Raw genomic sequence first — 25,053 nt, 5'->3', positions numbered from 1 at the left:
AAAACAGTATAGTTGTTTTACTATGAGACCCATTCAGCAAATATGTATTTCATATTCATTTATGAGAGGCATGAGAGCTTTTTAATATCCTGGTTATTTCACATCAAGAATCCAAACTATAAACTAATATAAAAATTGATGTTTGTTAGTAGCAGAAGCAATAGAATCATCATCATCATCATCATCATCATCATATAAATACTACAACTACTACTAAGAAAAAGAAGAATAAAATGTGAAAGCTCCACCGATCCTTTTATATGAATAAAACAGGCTTATATCATGTATTATGCATTCATTTGGTCCAATTTTCTGATTAGACAAGGTTTTTTTTTTAAACATTGCACAGGCAGGGTGTAATCATGGCCACCAGAGCTGTGAGTATGAAACCTCCTAAAGGTTACCTCTATAATACTGTCTTCTTTTATCATTTTGTCAATCTGAATTGGACAGTTTCTGTGTAAAATTAAACAACAGCTTGTTTATCAAGTTCAGTAGAAGCTAATGGTCGAGTTAGACTAAAGAAACAATAAAAACCACCTTGTGGAAACCTTTTTTCGGGGTGTATTAACTCTACATTGAGCTGTTGTGGATAGAGTTAATATTTTTCTATTTGAAGTGAAGACGTAACAAATTAATGTTTATAATTTAAGGAACAGACATAAATTGTGTCCCTTTAACGTGACACTGTAGCACCATGCAGATGAAGGTGGGGTTACGTGTAGATATTGGTCTGATTTACACTGCCATCTAGTGTTTATGGGAAGTAATGCAGAATAAAATCGGACGATATATGGCAGGACTCACCAGAGACATGTAGATAATGACATGAGGCCAAATTGCTGAAAGCCTGAGCTGAACGTGAAGCTGTATAAAGACTCTGTCTTTAATTCTAGACTAAGATTAAAAATAAATCTCTGTTAAATGTTGAACAGAGATGATCATCTCTCTCTCTCTCTCACACACACACACACACACACACACCCTCCCTCCCTACTATCCTACTGGCTACAGCTTTTTTTCCAGTAAGTACAATCATAACCTCATTTGGCTTCTTGCCAGGTTTTTAATTTCATTTAAAATTGTTAAAGTGATAAAGGAAGCTGAAAGAAACCCTAATCCTAAATCTAGGCCATCCTAAATCACTTGCATATTGATATTTCTTATTCATGTGATGTTAGAGTCATCAGTTATAAAAAAAGACATTAAGAGACCTAAGCAGACTTTGGTTATTTGTCTGTCCAGCTCTCTCCTCATCTCTATCCGCTCAAATCCAGCTCATGTGAATAAAGAATAAGTAGTATTGTACATTTCAGAAAAGTTTGATGGTAGGACATTGTGTAATACTTTATCATTCATAAAGATTCCAGGTTCTTTTAATACAACAAAGGAGAATTTTTTAGGAGAATCCGAGTTTTTTTTTGACCCTGTGATCATTTAAAAACATGAGAATATAATTATTGTGCTTTATTTAGGAGCAGACATACAAAGAAAAACAGGTGATTTAGCATTTTCCATCTTGAATCAACTACAATGTGTGATTTAGCTCACAGACAATGCAAACACTTGTCAGAGATGTCCGCACAAAGCCTTCAGGGGAAAAAATCAGTAGAAACAGAGCTTAACAGATGAGACGAACTGTGGACAGGACTAATGTCATTAATAATTCATATCCAGAGTCTAAATGTACTAAATAAAAGGATCAGTGTCTGACATATAAGAAGTGGCACAAATATCATTGCTGCTGCATATAAAAAAAATATTTTAGAAAACAATCAGAAAAATAGTAATGCTTAAGCATCCAAACAAACTTTTACAAGCTTGACTTATAAATTTAGTGTAAACTCTACATTGCAATGAAGTGGCTTCTGAGCAAGAGCTGCGAAAGTTGAAGGGAAATTTTTTTTATTATTATCATGCAGTTGGGGATTTCTACTATGGGGAATGTCAAACAGCTGAAGAAGCCAAGGAGAATCACTCCAACCTGTCCATGTGGCCTTTACATTGATTTTTGAGTCTGGACATGAAGTCATTGATTTAAAAGCACATTCGCTGCAACACCCAAATCCAATGTTCCTGTGTGATCAGTACGTCTACAGCTCATGTTTATATGCAATTAGATGCAAGAATTTAGACAAAATGGTGGTCTTGCTGAATCCTGAAGTAGATTCATTGCCTTGGTTTTAGATTATAAACAACTAAGTGGAAACTTTTTAAGAAAAGCCAAAACCTGTGAAATAACAGGTTTCAGGAAATCACATTTTTAAGAAAAGCCAAAACCTGTGAAATAAAACTCAGAGCTAGTTGTGCCTGTAATATTATTGAACATGATAAAATTAAAGACCTCAGTAATGAAATGTCACAAACTGCATAATGTATGACCTTGTTGTAGTGAAATAAAGTGACTGGTACCACAGCGATGTTCGATTTCTAGCCGGATAGAAAGTGCTGATTGAAGTTCTTACAGCAGCTCTGACAAATCACACCAATATTAGTGCAATCTTTCAATACGTTATCATTTCCATAGTAAAATGGCGCTCCAAATAAATGAGCTGAACGTGTGTAATTGTTAGCATGGTAAACATCATCTTTTTAGCATTTCTACTGTCAGTGCTCTCTATCAGTCATAGTAACAGTAAATCTGCTAGCAAGTTGTCTGCTACAGGAAATTCCTCAGGATGAAATGCTTCTCAGTACAAGCTGCATATTTTGTCTTATTTGGTTTAAGACAGAAAAAAGAAAGCTGAGTGAAAACAGGAACCAAACATTTCAGACACACTGAAAAACAGTGTAACTATAAATGGACAAAACTTATGTGATTCTTTTATGAATAAAAAAATATGTTAGCCTCTCTGTAGTACATGAAGAATAAAAACTTCAAGATACGCTGTTATAGGAAAATGAACTACAAAATCAAACTTGTGGAGTCGCACCACCATGATGACACTCATCATCCTCTAACACCAAGCCCTGTTGTTTTATTCCTTACACCTCACACCATGTGCTCACCACAAACAGAGGTGGACCTATATGAAGGAATAAATAAGCAATACATCTTTATGTGTTTAGATTTCCATAGATTTGTCTTTCTAGTCTAGACTTTCTATTTATCTCTCTATTAAATCTGAACATTAACAATTCTACACAAAGCACTTAATTGTTTTCAATATTTTAGCTTTTTGGTAATATATAAACTTGTTTTTTTTTTTTTCTTTTAAATATATACATTTGCGTTATTCAAGACCACCAGGCTAAACCTACCTGTGAAGGTGAAGCCACAACACTTAGGCTTCGGGGAACAGGGAAAATATGTAGTAGAAAAGTCTTCATTCGCTATGAGGTAACTTCTTAGTGCTATTTTATGGCAGTGTTTAATTTAGAGAGAAATGTAACAAATACAAAAACATTATCTCTATGAAATGTCATAACTGAGCTTCTAATGACAGCTTCACTATTTATCCTATAAATAGCAAAACTAGCAAAACTGCAATTAAAGGTCATGTATGGGCTGGGCTACCAGTGTAGACTTCATCCCCTATGTCACTTAACCCATGAAGGGCACACTGGCCTTTTTGTATGCATACACATTGGGGTTTGGATGGCTTTAAGGAAGAAAACCAAGCAGATAACAGACAAAGGTACAAACGTGTTAAGCCCAGAGTGTTCATTCATCTCCACCTGACCCAAGATCAGCTCCAGTGTCTGCCTACCACACGTTCTGGATACCAGACTGATGCGAACATTCAGTGGATGAAATGATTGCAGTTAACGGAACTCAAATAAAAAATGAATCCATGTAGTGCGAAAACCTAGACAGCGAGTGATATTGTTAGAGAACTGTGAACTCATCTTTCTGCTCTTCTTGTGTCCATGTGATATATTTCTTATGAATACATTTTTCCTAACTAGTTTCAGGGAAAAAAAGTGAGCACAGAGCATCAGTTTTGTTTTTCAGCTATGTATGATGTTAGGATAGAAGAAGCGGAGGGGAGAAGAGGTGGAAGAAGCGAAGAGTCTGGCTGTGAGTGAGGTGAAGAAGCTGTTGCTCATTGTGGCTCTGAAGCCAGAACACTCGTCCCTCCTGGCTGCTTGACCACCGGCTCTGCAATCGGCGTCGATTCTGACTCAATCCCCAGCTCGGAGGAAGATGCAGTGGGGCTCACCTTGGTCTGCGGTAACATCTGCCATTACTGTATGATTACTGATGGAAGCTTAAATGAATTGTCATGTACACCAGCTTACCTTTAAACTGTCCACTTTGTCCTCAAACGACTTGAAGGTGGGAGTGTTCCTGCAAGGAATCGGATATATCAGTATTAAATACAGCATCAAAATGTGTCAAGTTGCTATCTAATAACTTGTATATTAGCTGTTAGAGAAAGAGACAGAGGGAAAGAGAAAGAGACATACAGATGACTCCATTCAGCCTTCTTGGAATAAAATCACTCCTTGCACACAGGCCTTTGAGCGACATCGAGAGCCTTACCTCATCACAGGCATGCTAGTGGAGTGTTGTATGGAGCGTATACTATCAGACAGCATTAAGGAAAAGGAGAGAGAGCGGTTAGTCACACAACAGTGATGATTGAGAGAGAAATAAAGCTTCACGACTACATGGACATAAACTCCTTCACATTCAGAAGAAATTTGCGGTGGGCGCTTTTCGTTTTTTTAATTAAAATTGCCTTGTGGACAGAGCTTTAATGGTCAGAAGCATTATTTTTTTTCAACAAGCAGAGAAAAGCCTAAAAATTATTGACATTTAGTTTAAAAAATAAATAAGCTGCTACCAAATATCTTTTATTTTTTATGTGATATAGGATGAAAAGCTAAAACAGCACAGCTCATAACCAAATGCTGCCTCATGGTATAGGGACTTTTAACTGAGGATGCAATGTACAGCTTGATTGTGTCCAATTCACCCCTACAACGAAGGTAGCCCAGTGATCTTTGTCTGTATTAACACACCTACTTCATTATACTGTTAGCTACCAGTCTTTAGGTCATGGATTAGGTTTCCAAGCAACCAAAGCAAGACACTTGGTGAGCACTTTAAAGCTTTCATTTATGACTTATGATTTCACTTTAGAAATTTGCACACCCCTGAAGATGATGTTTAAGCTTTACAATGTTTGGAGCAATATTATCTATATTTCTGAAATAAATTCCAACATTACTGGAAAAAATGATTCATTCTGGATATAATACACAGCCAGGTGAAAGGGCTTGTTCATTTGTTGGATCGTAGATCAGCAACATAGCCAGCTGGAGTGCTAAGATATGAAGCTAAGACCCGAATCACAGGGCTTTACACCAGACTCGAGAAGTTTATACAGAGCTTAAATGTACTGAAACACACACAGCGTAGAGTGACATATTCAGACAAGTGGGCTTTGTTTCGGAAAGTTACTGAAATCATAAAAAGACAGAATATAAGGTAGAAGTAAAAAAAAAAAAAAAAAAAAGGTCCAAGATACACAAATCTTCCTAAAAAGCAGCAATACTGTCAGTTTAACACCAACAGATAAAATGTAAAAAGTTAAACAGAATATTAGTAACATACAACTCAAACCATCAATGACTGAAGTTTAAAACTCATGCACACAAAAAACAGAGACTGAGCATGCAGCATCAACAACTACTACTAATAGTATTAGTACAAGTATTAGAGTACACGCAGTAAATTCAAATAAAAAAATGAACCACATGTACAAACGATATCTATAATAAATATAATTTGAACATCCAAAACGCCTCGCACAGATGCGATTCTCTTACCTAAAGGAATTGGACTGCAGTCTGTAAATGTCAGACTGCATTAGCAAATAAATAAAAAGTAAACTAACAGCAAAGATTGTTGTGGTTTGTGATTCAGTAACCATTTGGTCTAATATAACGCAGTGCTCACACTATGCAAGCCACAACGCACCTTGCAAAGTTTTTCTGTTTCAGTGTGCATAACAGATCTGTCAATAACAGTTAAGTGATGAAACCGAATGACTAATTTTCTAATTTGTCAGACAAACAGGGCTTGTGTTGTCCTCCAAATACTCTACTCTCATGACTTTAACTTACTGGCTGTGTGATTCAATCACACAATCACTTTCTATCCTGAGATTTAACATAATACAAAAACATTTTAAACTAGGCTAACCCTTTTTATGTAAATCTATATGTTTTAACCGATGCCATTTCATATAGGAGCTTTAAAAAACAAATGGACACAAGACATGATTGCAAGTTACTTATGCTTGCTAGCATGAACACATTGTTATTGTTCTGGATCACAATAGTCAACTTGGTGAGCTGATTAGTAACTGTTAGGTTGTAAGTTTTACCTATTTATTCCTAGAAAGAAAACAAACGTTAGCTTAATCGAAAGCTGGCGAGGTTTGTTTATTTATTACCTGACATCCTCCAGCTTTCTGCTGATGACTGAACCCACACTGGAGAATGCTGCTGTGGCTTTCTGGCCAGCTTGGCTCAGCGTCTCTGACGTCCTCTTATACCTAAACGCACAAGGCAAACTCAGAACCAGTCCAATGGGACACATTGCTGCTCTGAAATATTTCCCTTCTAACAAAAACAGTGTCTGAAATCAGTTGCATTCCCACAAAACTAACTAATTAAACAAGCATTAAGATAAAATGGCCTCTGTTCAGTTCAGACTGAAGGCAGAAGGATAACGATAGTGCAGGATGTGAGGTGTATGATGCATTGACAGATGGAGCTGTTCCTCTAAAGCAACAGGAAGAGAAGCCCACAGGGCACAGGTGGCTATGGGGCACGTACGCTGTGGATGTAGTGACTTCCTGCCAGCTCTTGCTCAGGTTCTGTTTAAGCTCATTGAATGGAGTGATTCCCAGCTTCCGCTTGATCTCTGCCAAGTGCCTCTCCTTAGAAGCCAGCACTTGAGTAAGAGTCTGGATTTCCTCCTCCACCTGCAGAGTACAACAATCGAGATCTTACCTACAGATTTAGTTAGGAGGTGTGGGATTATAATTACAAACACAAATATAATAAATATTCAAGCTTGTCAACGTGGCTCAGCATTTTTGTAGGGTACTAATGATCCAAGACACACAAAAATGAACATTATATTTGCATTGTCTGATAAAAAATCTTCACTCTGGAAGACAGTGACAACTCTTCTTCTGACTTCTTAGACTTCGCTCTAACATATAAACATAAAGACTGGATAAAATATTCTGTAATGTTATTTCTGCACACACTGGCTGTTTTTTTTTTTTTTTATTATTATTATTATTATTATTATTTCAGTCACACATTTTGTTCCTGAGAATCGTAATTCAGTGCAGTAAACAGTGGCTCAGGCCCCATTTCTAACAATGTGTGTCTAAAACTGAACCTGAATACAGCCCCCAGGCTTTAAAATTAAAAATGTACATTCTCAATTACTTACAACTAGGTCAATAAGAAAGACTGACATTGAGTGAGGCTATCAGTGTGACCTTGAAAAAAAGGCATATTGCATCCAGTCACAGCAATCGTCACTCAGTCCATCCACTAACCTGCACAAAACACCATTAATAATAGGTAGCATAGACAAGCATACTAACAGACTGCTGACCTTCACCAGTTCACTACGAAGCTCCTCTTGTTCCTCCTCTGTAAGGGCTGTGCTAGAGGCAGGCTGCAGTGCGCTCGCTGCATCTTCCCCCACTTCTGGGATGGAGTCTGGTCTCTGAGAACCTGCACCCACAAATATATTACATTATAGGTTAGAAAAATGATAGACAACTTTGCACTACTTTGTGTTACATAAAGGCTTTCTTTAAGGTTTAGTTCAATCAAAATGACTCATGATGGGTGAACAAACAGCACACAACACAGTCCAAAGAGTAAATCTGAACATGTAATTTTACACAATTTAAACTGATAATTATTGATCATTTTTTTCTGCCTAAGAAAATAGCTATAATGACATATTGAAGACCTACAGCAGCATCTCTACAAATGGCTACAGCCACGTACATTTCCTATCCAAGCTAGTTGTCTGCTAGTAAACTAGCTCTTATGTGTCAGAGTTAAAGATGAGTAGGATTTCAGTGTGGGAGTCTTGCTTTAGTCAGCACTCGAGAAACATCTCGCACAGACAAATGGAAATTTGTACAACTTCAAAAAATAACATAAACCATCTTTGCATTTATTATGTGAATCAGACCTGTAAACTTCCTGCATGATAAAAATGTTTGGCCATCCCCAAATTTATTGCAAGTGCAGGAATATTGAAAACAGAAAACTTTGCCAGTCCTCCAGTTCTTATAGCAAACTTCATTATACACCATCAGAGACACAACGGCTACGGGCAGGCACAAGAACAAAAAGTTGAAAGTTGGCCTTCATATGACTGACAGTTACTCAGGTACATGTGTACACACACACATAAGGCATGTTTCCCACACACACAATTTCACTTGGACATGATGCATTTATCTGCTGAAGGGGTGAATAATTTCAGCAGTCAGGGTGAAGCCTGCCTTATTGAACCTCACTGCTTTTTTTATGACCATCTTATTTAAAAAAATATATATACTTAGCTAAAAAGGGACCCCTAAAACTTGCTGTCATCAAAACAGTTTTCTATTGCTTTAAAAATAAAGTTGTTCTAAACTACAATGAAAGTGTAAAACTGATATACTTAAGTGGCTTAGGCTTAGAAACACAACACTAAGGTGCATTTTTATATAGCCGTCACTTTTGACCCCTGTAGAGGAGGTCGAGCGGGACATGAGATTAACTCCTGAAAGTAGCGCAGCCTACGTCTCGGCCACCTACAAGTCGTTTCATCAGCTAAAAGTGCTCCTGGTTGAAAATGTGCTTGCATGTTAGTGTTGTAAGCTGATTACAGAAAAAAACAAACAGACAATCCAAGGTTCCCACCTTAACCTCCCACTACATTCCACCAATCCTGCTTCATAAACAAACTCTACCTCCCACTCCTACAGCGTGAGAAAAGCAGGGAGGGAAGCACAAAGTATAAACAGTTATCAGTGACACTGCATGCAGAGAATAAATCTAAAACATCATACGACCTGGCAAAACTGAGACAAACTGTGGCTTTTAACTTCCCAGGCCATCTTACTCCAACTGCAACAAACACATTTTCATGCCAAATACAATAAGCCCATATTCTGTCTCGGCACTCAAACAATTCTTATACAGTTAATGCTTTATAACGTCATAAAAAAGTATTATGTGTTAAGCACAAGAGGTTTTTAAATCAGGTGATAAACCTTGTTTTCTGACTAGGTATTTCATACATTCATTCATACTGTTCTGAGACACACCTTTTTCACTACAGTGACCTACTTTTTGATCTCCACCCTTTGTTACTCAACACAATACTTTACTTTCTGCATCCAACTTTAGAGTTTTGCATCATTGTATTAGATGTCTGACTTTTTTTATACAATTTATATATAGTTTTTAAGCAAGATTGGAGAAGAACTTGTGAAAGTGCTAATATTTAGCATGAATTAACCTGCCACAGCATGATCATTTTCTTAATAACATTTCGCTCAATACCGGGACCACAACTACTCAGTCAGTCTACACTCACTGACCAGCTGATTAGGAAAAGCTTTATACCTGCTCATTAATGTCATTATCTCTCTCTCTCTCTATACGTATATGTGTGTGTGTGATCATGGGCACAGAGTTACCAATAACTGAGTCTGTGCTCACTGAGGCCTCAGATTCATGAGGTTGGCTGAAAGCACTGGAACCTCATGTGGTCTTCTGCTATAGCTCTTTAGCCTCAAGGTTAGCCATGTTGTTCATTCAGAGATGCTTGTTTGCTGATGTTACTGTAGCCGTCCTGTCAGCTTGAACCAGTGTGGCCAGTCTTCTCTGACCTCATCCATCAACAAGGCATTTCCATCTGCAGAACTTCTACACATAGGATGTTTTCTGCACCTTTTTTTGTGTAAACTCTATAGTCTGCTTAAGTGTGAATGAAGTTTCTTGAATACTCCTCAGCCAGCCCATTTGGATCCAACAACGTGCATTTTTTCACTGCTACAATTACTGCCACTTCTACATGCAGAAGAATATATTGGAAAGGGTGTGGAGACAACATTCTTCATCATGCAGATAAATCTGATGCCAGTAAGTGCCAAGTATCATGTTGACACTCTCTTTATAATATATAAGCATGAACAATGCTGTCAAACAGACAGTGGTGTCAGTTCGGTTCAAGAAGAATTTCCACTTTTAGAGGTTTACTGAACAGGTCTCTCAAATGGCACGGAAATGGCAGTTTAAGAGTCTTGTTGAATGTTTAGCAGCACAGTGAAGTCACCAGCTGGTCATCATGTGTGTTTGACAGGAACTGCCAGCAACAGAGCTCCGTCAACCTACAACACTTTTATTCTGCAGCAGTCACACTTATTTTCCTTTACATTGGTGATGTACATACCATTTGTTTTACTCACACATATGACATTTTCCTTTATGAAACTTCATGTTGATTACGCTTTGAGATTTTAATAATTTCCCAATATTATGTTTCAACGATAACATATGGAAGAAATACATCTCTTCAGTTGATCTGATCATCCACGCCTGGCCTTTTTGAACACGTCTCCTGTAAAAACTTCCATACTCCGTGATCACACTGTCTGCTAACAAAACTTAGAAATGAACAGCAGATGAGACACCAAAAGAAGCTGCAAAAAGCAGCTGGTTTTGATTCTGCTGTTTCGGCCACACCACCCTCCAAGTGCATGCACTACAAGAGCAGTGGAGAGTTATCATCAGCCCACTTTACAAACAGCCTCACACTTTTTTTTTTGCCTGGCAGTTAGTTGATCCCTCATTGCTGTCCAGGTTGAGATATTTGACAGTGATGTGGCCATATTCATCACAGAACACCTTCAAATGTAGTTTGCTTCACACTTATAATTAGTGCTGTCTCTTGTGATTCGATGGCCAAGAATACTCATTAACGCCAGGAGTAAACGGGACCTGAGGGACAAAATAGTCCAAGCTTTCCAGCTGGAAGTGATGGCACACCCTTGTGTTGATTACACTGACACTAGCCACCCATTAACATCTGCTAACTCATGCATGCGGAAGCAGGCAGGCGTAATTATTAAAACAATCAATAAATAGCAGTTGCTTTTTTACAATGAGTGTATATACAACTTTCAGAGAGACATATTACAGTTCAGCAAAGTCGGTTATTTCCAAAGCGATACAACAAACAACAATAATATATGACACTATTTCACAATGTGTATGCTTTTCTCAGGCCACCTCAGTGCCTACTGAAGTGTGAAGATTTTTTATTTTTTTTTGCAGAGCTAACACTGAACATTGGTAACCCTTTTTTCAGTGAGATGATGTTAGTGCTGGTCATTGAGTCTAATCTGGAATAGTTGTTAATTTTTCTGCACTTTTTACTTGGCAGGGAAAATCTGTCTGGTCTGGAACCAAGAATCAGTAATTTTATTAGTAAGAACAAGTCATGCAAAGCCTTGCTTCTAGTATTCACTAGAGTCTGATGCCTTCCTAATTACATTACAAGGCCAAGATCCAGCTTTCATAGGAAGAGTCATAGACCTTCTCCTGTAGCTTCTTTGTAAACACAGTAAATTAACTTGAATATTAAGGAGGATTAGCTTTTTATAATAATAATAATAATAATAATAATAATAATAATAATAATAAGGCACGGTGGCTTAGTGGTTAGCACGTTCGCCTCACACCTCCAGGGTTGGGGGTTCGATTCCCGCCTCCGCCTTGTGTGTGTGGAGTTTGCATGTTCTCCCTGTGCCTCGGGGGTTTCCTCCGGGTACTCCGGTTTCCTCCCCCGGTCCAAAGACATGCATTGTAGGTTGATTGGCATCTCTGGAAAATTGTCCGTAGTGTGTGAGTGCGTGAGTGAATGTGTGTGTGTGTGTGCCCTGCGATGGGTTGGCACTCCATCCAGGGTGTATCCTGCCTTGATGCCCAATGACGCCTGAGATGACGCTCCCCGTGACCCGAGGTAGTTCGGATAAGCGGTAGAAAATGAATGAATGAAAAAAAAACATATTTATACCTTCATTTTGAAACTCTGAAAATGGGCATGGTAGTAGATTTTTTTTTGCTTTAACCTGAGCTTTACTATAAGTGCCAGTAATTCAAGAATTTACTGTACGTAAAAACAATTTTTTAAATGCTTACATGCCAACCATGTTTTAATAAAGAGGAAGAACCTAGTATATCAATGCAAATCGAAAACAGTAGATTTCAGTGTGCTCAATAACGACATGCTGCATGCTAAACACCAGGATCACATAGACAATGAGCTGCACATGCGTAACTGCACACAGGTTACCTCTGCATGGCAGTGCCGGTGAGCTGAGTGGAGTGAAGCTCTCATTAGTGGACAAGTAAAGGTAGTTGGTGTTAAAGCCTTCCTCAAAGCTGAAAGGAGACTTGTAGTCCTCAATAGGATCCATCTGTGAAATCTCTAACCGATGACAGCTCAACACTTGGATCATGTGTCTCCAGGCTGCAGCTGCCTCATATGATGAACAGGTCAAGACAGCAGTGATGGGGTGCTAACGAGTTAGCTTTGAGGCCGCTAGCAATACTGCAAACTGAAGGTCTCGTTAACAGCCGAACAAGCATAGTTATCTTCTACTAGACTCTGTTACATGCCCTTCCCCCCTTTGTTTCTTGGCTTCTAAGATAAATGAGGATCCAGTCGTCTGTTGGTCATGTGACACTGTGGGGATGTAATCTGCAGTGGCCCAGATTACAAGTCTAATCCATCTCCAACTGCCTCTGCACAACAACAGAACTGTGTGCTGCCATCTGCACGCACAACTAAACACCAAAGATGAGATCAGCTCAAACATGAGATCAGCTGAATGAAATTTCAAACTAGGTTCAAAAACAACGTACACTAAATAAAGGTGAAGGTGAAGAAATAGTCCCATGTTCTTCAAAAATATAGCTTATATAACAACTAAATAATATATCACAAGGTGACATCTGCAAACAAAGCCATCTGTAACCGGGGTCAAATCTGGCTGTGCTCTCTGGATGAGAGGGAAGGTATACGCGCTGTCTTCTGTGTCACAAGAATGCTAGAAAATTGCAGGCACCCGTGATCTTATGGTTATGGAAGAGGGCAGATAGGTTGTACTGCCGAGCATGTGACACTGTCCTGTAGTGCAGCATGAGCAGCAGTTTGAAAAGATATGATAGCTAGTGTTATATAAATCACCCTCATATGTTTCTGATGTCATTATTGTTCATGCTATATACTACGCTTAAGACACAGAAATTGTTAACTGATCAATACCTAATCATTTCTATTAGCTGCGTAAAAACTCGACAGCCAGAGAAACCTGTTGCTTCCCTGGTGGATGAATCCTGAAATGTAAGGCTGGAAAATAAATGGGTTAAGTTAAATAGTTAAGAACTGAAAAATATCTAGTATTTTTATTTTGCTACAGGGACATTTATTATTGAATTGTTCTAGATATTAGTCCGCTCACTTGATTTTAACTGGTTTAATACAAACTTTAACTCAAATACAAGCCTTCAAGGCCTAAGAAATGAAAAGCAAACTATATCAAACTCAACATTTCCTTTACTTCCTATTACTAATGTGACCAAATTAAGCTTTGATGCAGACTTGCCTACAATACAGCAGTATAGCTACATTGATACTGCAATTTACTAAAACATTACAACATTTTTTCTCACCCCACACACACCTACACACCCAGGCACTAATGGCAGTAATAAGCTGTTGCTTCAGCAGAGTCGTTACTGAGTGTGGGTTGTTATATACCCGGATATTTGCCTTTCAGCCAGGTCCTTGATGGCTCGCTTCCAGATCACGTATCGCTCAGCTTTCAGATTGCATAACAAAAGATATGCACACACAGGCACATGTGGAAAGAGAGACTGTGACACACCCAAAGATATATCCAGCCCTGAAGAACCCTAATCAAATCTGACTGTAGAAATCCTTTCCCAAGCATGAAACTGAACTGCAGGTCCACCATTTCGTAACAAGCCCAGGCACGTGGCTTCTGATTACAGGAGAGGCGAGGAGGAAAAAAGGACAGGAATAAGCTTAACTTCTTCATTGAGGGCTAGTTCTGCTCTAAAGAAGAAGTAAGCATCGTATGAGGAAGTCAAGTACAATCGTTATTCGTTAAATCGTTAACAGCACAAGTAGCCAATATAATGCATGCCTAGCATGATCTGTGTTCCCTTTCATTCCATGTGTATAATATATAGATATGTTTGAAAGCTTAGTCTCTACCATAAACGAAACTGTATTTGAAATTAACCACATTAAAAGCACACGAGCAAACCAGCCCAGTGACAGTGAGTTAAAAACATTTACATCACATGATTCAAGAATAATGCCAGGACCTGATGATACTGAAAAGAAAGATGAAGGCCAAGGACAAGGCCATGTACAGAAAATGATTCATACGTGTTGCCTGATAATGCTTAAAAGATACACTTGTATACAAAGTGTTCATCCGGGTCTTTCAAGCTGGGTTTTTAAGGTGATTTGCAGAGACATTTGCAGTGTCATTTGCCTGTAACTCTGACGGAGTTTATAATCACAGTGTCAACCAAATGAGGATGAGGTTCACTTTTGAGTCTGGTTCCTCTCAAGGTTTCTTCCTCTTCCGTCTAAAGGCGTTTTTCCTCACCTCAGTCGCCTCAGGCTTGATAATTGGGGATAAATACAAACACACTTAAATATATCTATTGTTAATCTTGAACTTTTGCATAACATTAATCTGTATAATACACTTTTTGTACTATATTTCTTATATTCTGTAAAGCTGCTTTGAGATTAGATCCATTGTTAAATATCCTTTACAAATAAAATTAATTGAATCGAATGTTCAAATCTATAAATTTTCTACTGTCACACAAAAACAATTTTCAGCTACCTCTGTTTTCATGTGGATGGGAGGTCAACATGCAGAGAAAAACGATCTATATACATGATCACTGTCTGCAAAAAGCACAAATGTCTGTGGAGGAGCCGCTCTTCTGAGATTCATATGACTCCCATTTAGATCCACACAAGAACAAAGATGTCCCACAAATGTCTTAATAAAGCACAATATCTAATCAATTATCAAATTAGTCCCAACACACACCATAGCACATGATTTCCCCAAAATGAGAATCATGGGACGTGCTGCTTTCCACATCTGAGGTTCACAGCTGGAGGACTGGAGGTCATCGTGCAGCCTTTGCAAGGTAGCTTGGAAGGTAACACAGCAAACAGACCTCAAACAAACAGACGGATTTGTGCATATTACTAACTGAACAAACTAAAAGGAGGTGTAGAATATGATTCTGCCTTTATCCTATTTTGTAAACAATTATTCAGCAAGTAAATGAAGTTAAAACTACTGACCAATCTTAGACTAAATGACCCACTGGAACCAGGGTTAGAAATAAAAAAAAAGTCTTCTAATAAGTTAAAGATACTCCGGTGTCACTGCACACCACTGTGAGTGGTTGGCAGACGTAGGATAAAACATGATGTACCAATATAAAAGCTACCTAATCTACTTAATTCCAAATTATTCTGAAATGTGAAAACTAAAATGTGACTCTTGTAGCTTTGCAAACCCAAAGTTCCAGCAGAATTGTGAGAACTGATAAGATTTCATTCCACTGAAAGGCACAGCACCCATCTCCAACATTTACATACTAATTTACTTACGGAGAAACAATGTTACTCTCAAATTATAAAGGATTCCATGTTTGCAATAGTGTGACTGGTAGAACAGCTTGTACAAACAGCCACCAGCTTACTTCACAGCTATATAATTAGACACAATTTAATTTCTAAGTAATTCTCAGTATGATAGTGAGAGAATAAAGAAACATACACACACAGGAGAGAGGGAGAGAGATTGAAAGCCTCTCTCTTAAATAAAACATAGATAGAAGTGTTAGAATATATAAATGTATCTTTATATAATATTTATTTCGGTATTTTTTAAAAATGACATTATTCAACCTATTTTTGCACAAAAAACTTCAAGCTTAAAATATTTTGAGCTTCCTATAGAACAAGATAAAACTGCATCTATAGGTATGATAGCCTCCTATTTATTTTATTTATATCTCACACGAAGAAATACTGGATAGGATTGCCAATCAATCGAGATATTTTCGCTAGCCAATGGGTGTTTTTTTGTTGTGCCATGTCTCCCTTTCAGTGTCCTCAAATACTTTAATGAAAATGCAAAACCAAAATGAAAATGGACTCATTTGACCGACAAACATAAAACAACGTAATTGCATTCGATCAATTACTTGTACGACACAAGAACCAGAAACCGGGCAGGAAAAATCACCACTGACCCTCCACACCCTGGACACAACCTCTTTCAGCTCCTCTCTTCTCTCACGTGCTACAGAACTTTGTTTACTAAAACTGTCAGACACAGGAACAGTTTCTTTCCCCAGACAATCACCCTGATTAACAACTCACCATAATTATATTCCCTGCTTCATATCTATAAGTACTGCATTATCAGAACCATCAGTCATCACATCATCTGTATATATTACACACACTACTGCTGCTGTATATTGTACAAAAAGCATAATATTGCACAATATTGTTATTTGCACTCCCACACTTTATGTACATAACTGATCAGTCATATATTCTGTATTCATATTTAATACTTATACTGTCTATATTGTATCTCATCGTCTGCATTGTCTTGTATAGTTTGTATAGTATAGTGTTATTTTTGTCTGTACATTTGAAAGTCACAAACAGCTGGAACCAAATTCCTTGTGTGTGTCAACACACTTGGCCAATAAACCTGATTCTGATTCTGATCAAATTTTCGCAGCTTCAGAACAGAGCAGAAACCTGAGAGTGGAATTTTCCACCTGCAGGAGTTCAAATGGACTGGCTGGTAACTACAGGCAACTACGATAAGAAGCCATGGGGTTGGTTCTCATCACAGCAGCACACAGTAACACACCACTAAGCAGTGCTGATAATACACAATGCCTGTGTTTACATTTCTGCTCATGTTACAGTGAGGCGTTGAGTCAGGACTGGTGTTTTGGAAGGAACTGTGCCCTCAAGTGTGATTGCTTTAAGGTGCATGGATTACTCAGATAGCAATGATTGCTACAACTTTAGAAATAGTGGATTATGCAAATACCTGAAGCGCATGGCGGTTCGAATCAAGCTGAAACATGTAGACGCATACCAGGTTCATAAAAAATAAAAATGCACAGTGAGCTAAAGAGGAAGCCAGTGTAAAAGCCACAGAAGTTGCTTGGCATGTGACAGAGCATGGATAGCTTCCGTATCTGATGCAGATCGAGCCATTGTTCAGTTGAAGCAAACCTCAGATCACAGTTTTCAAGAGGACCGAGAATCGGCATGATTTCTAAAATGAGCTCGGGGCTCAAACAGCTTAACGGCCAGAAAAAACCCCCAGAAATACCCACTTAACGTTTTTCAATCGAACTCTTGTGTATTTTCTTGTTTGTGAGAGCACAGCAATCACACTCGTGTGTAACCAAAAACAACCAGGAAGTGAAAGGAAAAATGTTGTGTATATTGGACAGCAGGCAACATTACCAACATTTGTGTGAGCTGCTAAATGAGGTGCAAACTGAACCAAGGACAGAGCTGTGCCTGTACAAATTTGGATCATCAAACAAAAAGAGAAAAACTCAATTTGGGAAAATAAAAAAAATAATTATTTTTTTTTTTTTTAAATTATATAAAATATTATATATATTTATCAAATTATTACAATTTTCTTTGCACCAGCTTCAGGGGAATTTTGTGATTTCTACACACATCTGGCAAAAATTTATTCATACTTTTCTTCATATTTCTGAGTAGATGTGAATGTACTCTTAATTACTTTAAAAAACTGGACATTTTCTATTTAGTTTACAATTTGTTGATAATATAATTAAGACATAAGCCACACATTTTCTTCAGCTTTGATACAAGTGCAAAACGGGAATGTAAGAAAATAAGAAATACTTATATACATCCTGCTTTTGTCTTACGCAATATTGTTTTAATGAACAAAACTCCATAATCAGACTAACATTTAATTTTGTGTCATTCGTTCTCAATTGAAAGGTGCCAACAGAATCAAATACGTCATTAAGAAAATATACTAGAGAATCTGACATTTTACTACAAAAGTCATACTTGATTATTATGTTTTTGTCTGTTTTCATATTAATGCTAAAACAGTTTGCAGGAGAATTTGGGTTACAAAAAAAATGTACTGGTGGTTTATCAAGTTACGTTTAGTCATGAAGGATTACAATATTCACTTTGTGGAGGTCACTTCGTTTTTAGCTTTTTTTCCTGTTTTATATATACAGATGTGCCATTTTAAAAAAATAGATCAACTTCAGGATGATAACAGAAACTCTGCTATGCTGTTCTACAGCACACCACTTTGTTGTTGATTATTTTCCTATACCAGCATGGCCTGTAATGTCTTCTTCATATTTCAGCCAGAAAGAAGCAGTTAGGATTAATAAAATAATAATAGTGTATGTTTTGCATTACTTTGTCTCACTACAGATCTAATTCCACATTCAGATCTACTTCCAAAAGACGTAAATGACCTGAATATGATGTTAGAAAGCAGAAATATGGACTAATAAAAAATTAGAAAGGAAAGGAAATTAGGAAAAAGGAAATTAGGAAAGGTCCATGTTATCAGTCCTATAAGGAAGCGTGCGGTATTTCTGGCACATGGCTCATGTGATGCCTTGATAATGAGGTGTGATGCTGCTGGTAAAAACCACACACACTGAACAGTATACAAATAAAAGTCTCCACCTTGATCCTTCAACCTGCTGCTTAAATAAGATGCAGCTCACTGTGCAGCAGCTGCGGTGACACGACTTATGACTATGTTACCACGAGGAATGGGCAGATGGCTTCACTGCAGGACAGATGAGGGCAAGAGGCAGAGAATCAAGCTAGGAAGCCTCATTAAACTGCCATCAGTGACAAGAAAGAAAGACTTTATTTTAGTTTATTGTGAAGCTGAACTGAACACTATTGTGTGGCATAAAGGAAATCTTGAATTATTCACTAGTACTCCATCATTGCCTACTGACTGAAAAAATGATCGTTATTTTGCTGTTTTCGTCTGAACAATAAGAGAAACATACAACTATTGTGCAACGGTCTTGTTAAACAACTGGAAGTTCTGGGGAGAAGCTTTGTTTTCACAGACAGGATTGGGGATGTGTGAAGGGAGTAAAAAAAAAAAAATTAAATCTTATGCAACTCCACCTGCTTGCTTAACATATTTTGATAAATTTCAACTCATGCACCTTTAAATCTAGGAAGTTACTGCTGAACTGCATTGAAATCTAAACAGCAAAGTAAACTGGTAGTAAAATTGTTACCAGATTTGCCACTCATAATAATGTGGTCTGTCATAATGCCTCTGTGAAAGAAAAAAACAAAAATCACACCATCAGTCAGCAGGAATGAATAGAAAATAACATAAGAGAGCTTCACATACATGATTACAAATGCCTGTGATTGAGTTGAGACAGAAACGAGAACATTTTAAAATGACCGGCTATTTAATGCTAAATTAATCACAACCTTTTGACCAATCAGCCCTGAGAATTCAGCAACTGTCTGAAGTTTACTTCATTATTTTGCACTAGAAGTACTAACATAACACCAGACATGCTATGGCTAATCAATTACCTTTGGAGTCAAAGCATCAATTTAGTTTTAAAATGGAAAGCAGTATGCAAAAACAAAACGTTTAAACTGATCTGACGATGATCTGATCACATATTTTATGTCTGAGGATTTAAATAAAATAACAGCACATGGATGTGCACAAACAACTGACCACTCGGCTGCTAAAGGTCACACAAGACCAGACTTTGTTCAACTCAAATAAAAGGTACAAATACACCGGAAACATGAACAAACATATAATTTGATGTCTTATCAAATCTGATTAAAACTCAATGAACAATGTTTAAGCACCAAAATATATGGAGAAAAAATAGTTTTGTTTGCTACAGTGTGTACATGTTACACCACAACCAACAGTGCAAAGCGCACTACATCCACACGTGTCATTGTGATCATATCAATTAGTGATTTCTCCTAACAGCCTTAACAACTCGCGTTACACAGCCACCGTTCATATTTTGTGTGTCTCTACTGTCTCTGACAAAAAGATTCGCACAATTATTTACAGACTTAAGGGTTCATCTGAGGTGTAAAAAGCTTAAATCCTATCTTATGTTCAAGTAAAATTTACCTTAACACTATTAAACACGTACAATACAGAAATCTTACATGCTTTAATCATGTGATTTCAGTAAGAGCAGGATTCAGAAATTGTAAGGGGTCCAAACATTACTGCAACTCGTCTTACCAAAGAACAGCTGGGCGGGAAGTGTTGAATGAAATTAAAGGGGGGATGAGAACAAAATGACACCCAGTGTCACTCATGCACATCAAAATAATTTGTGTAGAGTAATATATTCGATTTATACAACAGAGAAAGTACCCTGTTAACACATGCAAATCTATGGTAAACTTTTCACAGGAAGCTGTGTGCGCTCTCAGAATAACTGTATACGTCCTGTGTCTGTACTGGAACAATCAGTGTAAATCTGTTGTACCTTTAGAATGAATACTCACAAAAAATAAAACACACATTACTGTCTTGTTGGGACTGAAATAATAACACTAACAAAATATTTTAAACAACACGTGCAATAACAGAAAATTTGAAAAAGTGCAATATTACCTGTGTGCAATATGTCTGTTAGCGTAACTACTTACTCGTGGTCTCTTTTTTCCTTCTTTGTATTTATACACTGTGTTATGTATATACTGTATATATTATGTCTCTATTCTTTTTATATATTTGCATTTCTTTCTCTTTGCTGCTGTAACAGAGAAATTTCCCCATTGTGGGACGAATAAAGGTTTATCTTATCTTATTTTAAACTGTCTCTTTAAAAAAAAAGAAATACCATGTAATATATATTTGTCCTGAGACTCAATCAATAGTTTAGTCCTGACCCAAATGACTAAATGTTGCTGAACAAAATGTTTATGGACAATGTGTTGTTTATTGTGAGTGACAGCAAAAAAAATAAAAATAAATAAATAAACTGACCCCAATAAGTTTTCACTCTCATGATAAAATACTGACTGATTAATTTACAGCACCTCAGGTAAAGTAACAAACATATGGCTTACCAAATGCCAGATTAATGCAGTAATAAACTGCATTAATTAAATTAAACTTTTAACTCTGACACTTTGACTGAAACAGTTCAGTTAACTGTTTTGTTTATGCAGAAGTTTGAATTAAACTTCCTGGTGAAAAAGTTTTGAAACTTCCTTCCTTGGTACATTCGGTTAATTCTGCAGTTCCTCCTGTCGACAAATACACTGAAAAACACACTGAGAATCTTTATAATCATTTTAACTCAGACCTAAATCTTGATCTGGAGCTGTTTTATTAGCTACACCATGCTAACACCATGCTAAGCTAAACGCTGCTAACTTCTGACAGAAAAACTAGCAACATATTTATTCTAGTTTTCACGCAGTTTTGCACACGGATAACTTTCCAAATTCACATGAATCACTCACCTTGTTCGTATTCCTCCATGCTTGTGTGAACTCCACTGATATTTTTTCCTGTTCAGAGTGATTTTTCCTCTCAGCAGCACTTTGGAGCAGTGACACGCTACAGCTGAGGCGCATGAGAGAGGTGGGGTCGCGTGTGACGCCATCACGCAAGGTACACGCGCACACAACAAATTATCATTATAAATAAAGGTTAATAACTATATATTAAACCCGTCTATCTATATATACACACATACAAAATCTAACTATATACACACACAAATCTATCTATCTATATATAGATCTATATATAAATGTAAATATACACACAGTTGTATGCAAAAGTTTAGGAACCCCTGACAATTTCCATGATTTATTAAAACATTTATAACAAATTCCATTTATAAATATTTGGGTCAGCAATTTCATTTTTATCTATCAAATAACTGAAGGACACAGTAATATTTCAGTAGTGAAATGAGGTTTTTTTTTGATTAACAGAAAATGCACAATATGCATCAAAATCAAATTAGACAGGTGCATAAATGTGGGCACCCCAACAGGAAAATCACATCAATATTTAGTAGAGCTTCCTTTAGCAGAAATAACAGCCTCTAGATGCTTCCTATAGACTTTAATGAGTGTCTGGATTCTGGATGAATGTATTTTGGACCATTCCTCCTTACATAACATCTCCAGTTCAGTTAGGTTTGATGGTTGCCGAGCATGGACAGCCCGTTTCAAATCACCCCACAGATGTTCAATGATATTCAGGTCTGGGGACTGGGATGGCTATTCCAGAACATTGTACTTGTTCCTCTGCATAAATGCCCGAGTAGATTTTGAGCAGCGTTTTGGGTCGTTGTCTAGTTGAAATATCCAGCCCCGGCGTAACTTCAACTTTGTGACTGATTCCTCAACATTATTCTCAAGAATCTGCTGATATTGAGTGGAATCAATGCGACCCACAACTTTAACCAGATTCCCAGTACCGGCACCGGCCACAAAGCCCCACAGCATGATGGAACCTCCACCAAATTTTACTGTGGGTAGCAGGTGTTTTTCTTGGAATGCTGTGTTCTTTTGCCACCATGCATAACACCCCTTGTTATGACCAAATAACTCGTGCCTGTGGTCTTCCATTTCCTCACTATGTTCCTCACAGTGGACACGGACAGTTTATATCTCTGCGATAACTTTTTGTAGCCTTCCCCTACACCATAATGTTGAACATATTTGTTTTCAGGTCATTTAAGAGTTGTTTTGAGGCCTCCATGTTGCCACTCTTCAGAGGCGCAGAGGAGAGTCAAAGAGAACAACAACTTGCAATTGGCCATATTAAATACCTTTTCTCATGATTGGATGCACTGTGCTGTGAATTTCAAGGCTTAATGAGCTCACCAAACCAATTGTGTCTTCCAATTAATCAGTGCTAAGGAGTTACAGGTATATACACACACACATATATATATATATATATATATATATATATATATATATAAAGCCGACAGGGGAGATGCAAGCTTTTACAATATTTATAAGATATTAAGTACATTACAATGTAGTACAATTTACTCCTAATAACATTAAAACTACTGAAAGGTAAAGTGAGTAACGTTGATTACCTCTTTGCAGTAACATCTGTCAAGGGGTGGGATAAATTATGCAGCAACTGACCAGTCAGTTCTCAAAGCTAAAGTGTTGGAAGCACTGAAAATGGGCAAGTGTAAGGATCTGAGTAATTTTACAAGGGTCAAATGTTAACGGCTATTGACAACTGGGTTGGGTCTTGTGGGGTGTTCCCAGTATGCAGTGGTTAGTTTCTACTAAAAAAAATGGTAAAAGGAAGGACAAAAGGTGAACAGTTTATGGTTATGAAGACAGGCTTATTGATGTCAAAGGATAGTGCTTCTGGTCCAATCACATAAAAGAGCTAGTGTAGCACAAATTGCTGAAATTAATGATAACTGTAATAGAAAAGTGTCAGAACACAAAGTGCATCACAGCTTGCTGCCTATAATACTGCATAGCCACTGACCAGTCAGAGTGCCTAATTTTTTTCTATTATATCCCACCCCTTTACAGGTGCCATGATAACAAGATAATCAATGTTATTCACTTCAACCATTGGTTTTAATGGTATAATGCTGATAAATATAGCATGCATTTGCTTTCGCCTTCTATTCAATTGATTAGATGCAGGGGAAATGGTGAAATGGCTATTTTTTTTCTTAAGAAATGAAATGAGATGAATATAATCTCGACATCACTGATAAATTCCCTTTGTCTCAGCTAGACAGATTTCTTTAGAGATATGCAGTTGTTGGTATTGTTTTCTTTTTATTTCTGATATGGATAATGTATTCACTGTTCCTTAATTAGTAAAATGACAATGCACTACAATCTATTCAACCTAATCATCTTGAGTTGTAGGTTATTATTTTAAAAACATAAAATGAAATACCCTGTTGCTTCTGAGACCCCCTGAGTTTTGGTTTTGGTTTTGTTTAATCTTTTGTAATTTTAAAGTTAGCTTTAAAAAACAGGGCTTAAAATATAACAGATTTGGGTGAGAGTTTTTGGGTGCCAAGATCTTTCTAGCTTTTTTTGTCTTTGACCTGTTTTGATTTTTGATAACTTCATAAACTATAATTAAAATATTAATGCATTAAAAGATTCTATTATAAAGCACCTACGTCTACCCCTTGGTCAGAAATAGGGTCTTCTCAAACAGGATCATATCAAAATGACAGTAGCACACAGAGTGAAGTCACTTGTTAGATCAGATCATTTATAACTTAGAAGGCTTACAGACATGGCAATTAATTGATAACAAAAACATTCATAAGAATCTGAACTTGATTTAAAAAATGCCATCTGAACCAAAGGTTTAGTCAGAAAACATATTGTTGACAAGTCAGAGTAATGCAAATCCTTCAACAGTTCTAAATCCTTAACCTTTTGTCCTATCAGTAGCCTAAAAAAGATGAGCTACAGGGTGTGGCTCTGAAACAGCAAACACATTTTGCAAACCCTATAGCCAATGGGGACAACATGGAGGTCTTTAGAATAGCAATTTCTATATATCTACTTGTAGAAACTAAATTAAAAAAGACAGCACAGACACATGTGCCTAGCAGTCATGTGCAGTGGGTTCAGTTCGCAATGAAGTGAGTCAGTGCATGAATTTTTTTGCAGAGAATTATTAATAGAAAACAAAATTCTGTGAGTTTTTCTAAAGAACTAAGGATAAGCTTCATCTTGTGTTTATCCTTTTACATGTTTGTGTCTCATCCTGCTTCAGAACACATCCATACACCTTTAACTACTAACAAAGAAATCTTACACAGCTTCTTGGGTCATTTTTAATGTGGGACAAATCTGATGGTGATCTA

General features: G+C 37.2%; 1 protein-coding gene across 6 annotated transcripts; it reads right to left on the bottom strand.

Moving 5' to 3' along the window:
* Positions 1-1,452: 1,452 nt before the first annotated feature.
* On the bottom strand, positions 1,453-21,824 carry tpd52 (tumor protein D52). 6 transcript variants are annotated; one of them, XR_009650168.1, is made up of 8 exons: positions 21,680-21,824; positions 7,592-7,713; positions 6,793-6,941; positions 6,408-6,509; positions 4,487-4,528; positions 4,243-4,291; positions 2,281-4,169; positions 1,453-2,230 (listed from the first exon to the last, which is right to left on the bottom strand). XR_009650168.1 is itself a non-coding variant. In XM_060897059.1 (7 exons), exons 1-7 carry the CDS (start codon positions 12,510-12,512, stop codon positions 4,047-4,049), a joined length of 753 nt encoding a protein of 250 aa, XP_060753042.1. In that variant the 5' UTR covers positions 12,513-12,548; the 3' UTR covers positions 1,453-4,046. The 6 variants fall into 6 exon arrangements, 1 of the variants encoding a protein (XP_060753042.1); XR_009650167.1 differs by lacking the exon at positions 21,680-21,824 and adding an exon at positions 19,444-19,480; XR_009650169.1 differs by lacking the exon at positions 21,680-21,824 and adding an exon at positions 15,159-15,183.
* Positions 21,825-25,053: the final 3,229 nt, after the last annotated feature.

The sequence above is a fragment of the Tachysurus vachellii genome, chromosome 21 (genome assembly GCF_030014155.1).
Source record: "Tachysurus vachellii isolate PV-2020 chromosome 21, HZAU_Pvac_v1, whole genome shotgun sequence".
NCBI classification, from domain to species: Eukaryota; Metazoa; Chordata; class Actinopteri; order Siluriformes; family Bagridae; genus Tachysurus; species Tachysurus vachellii.
This window is presented reverse-complemented; position numbering and strand designations above follow the sequence as displayed.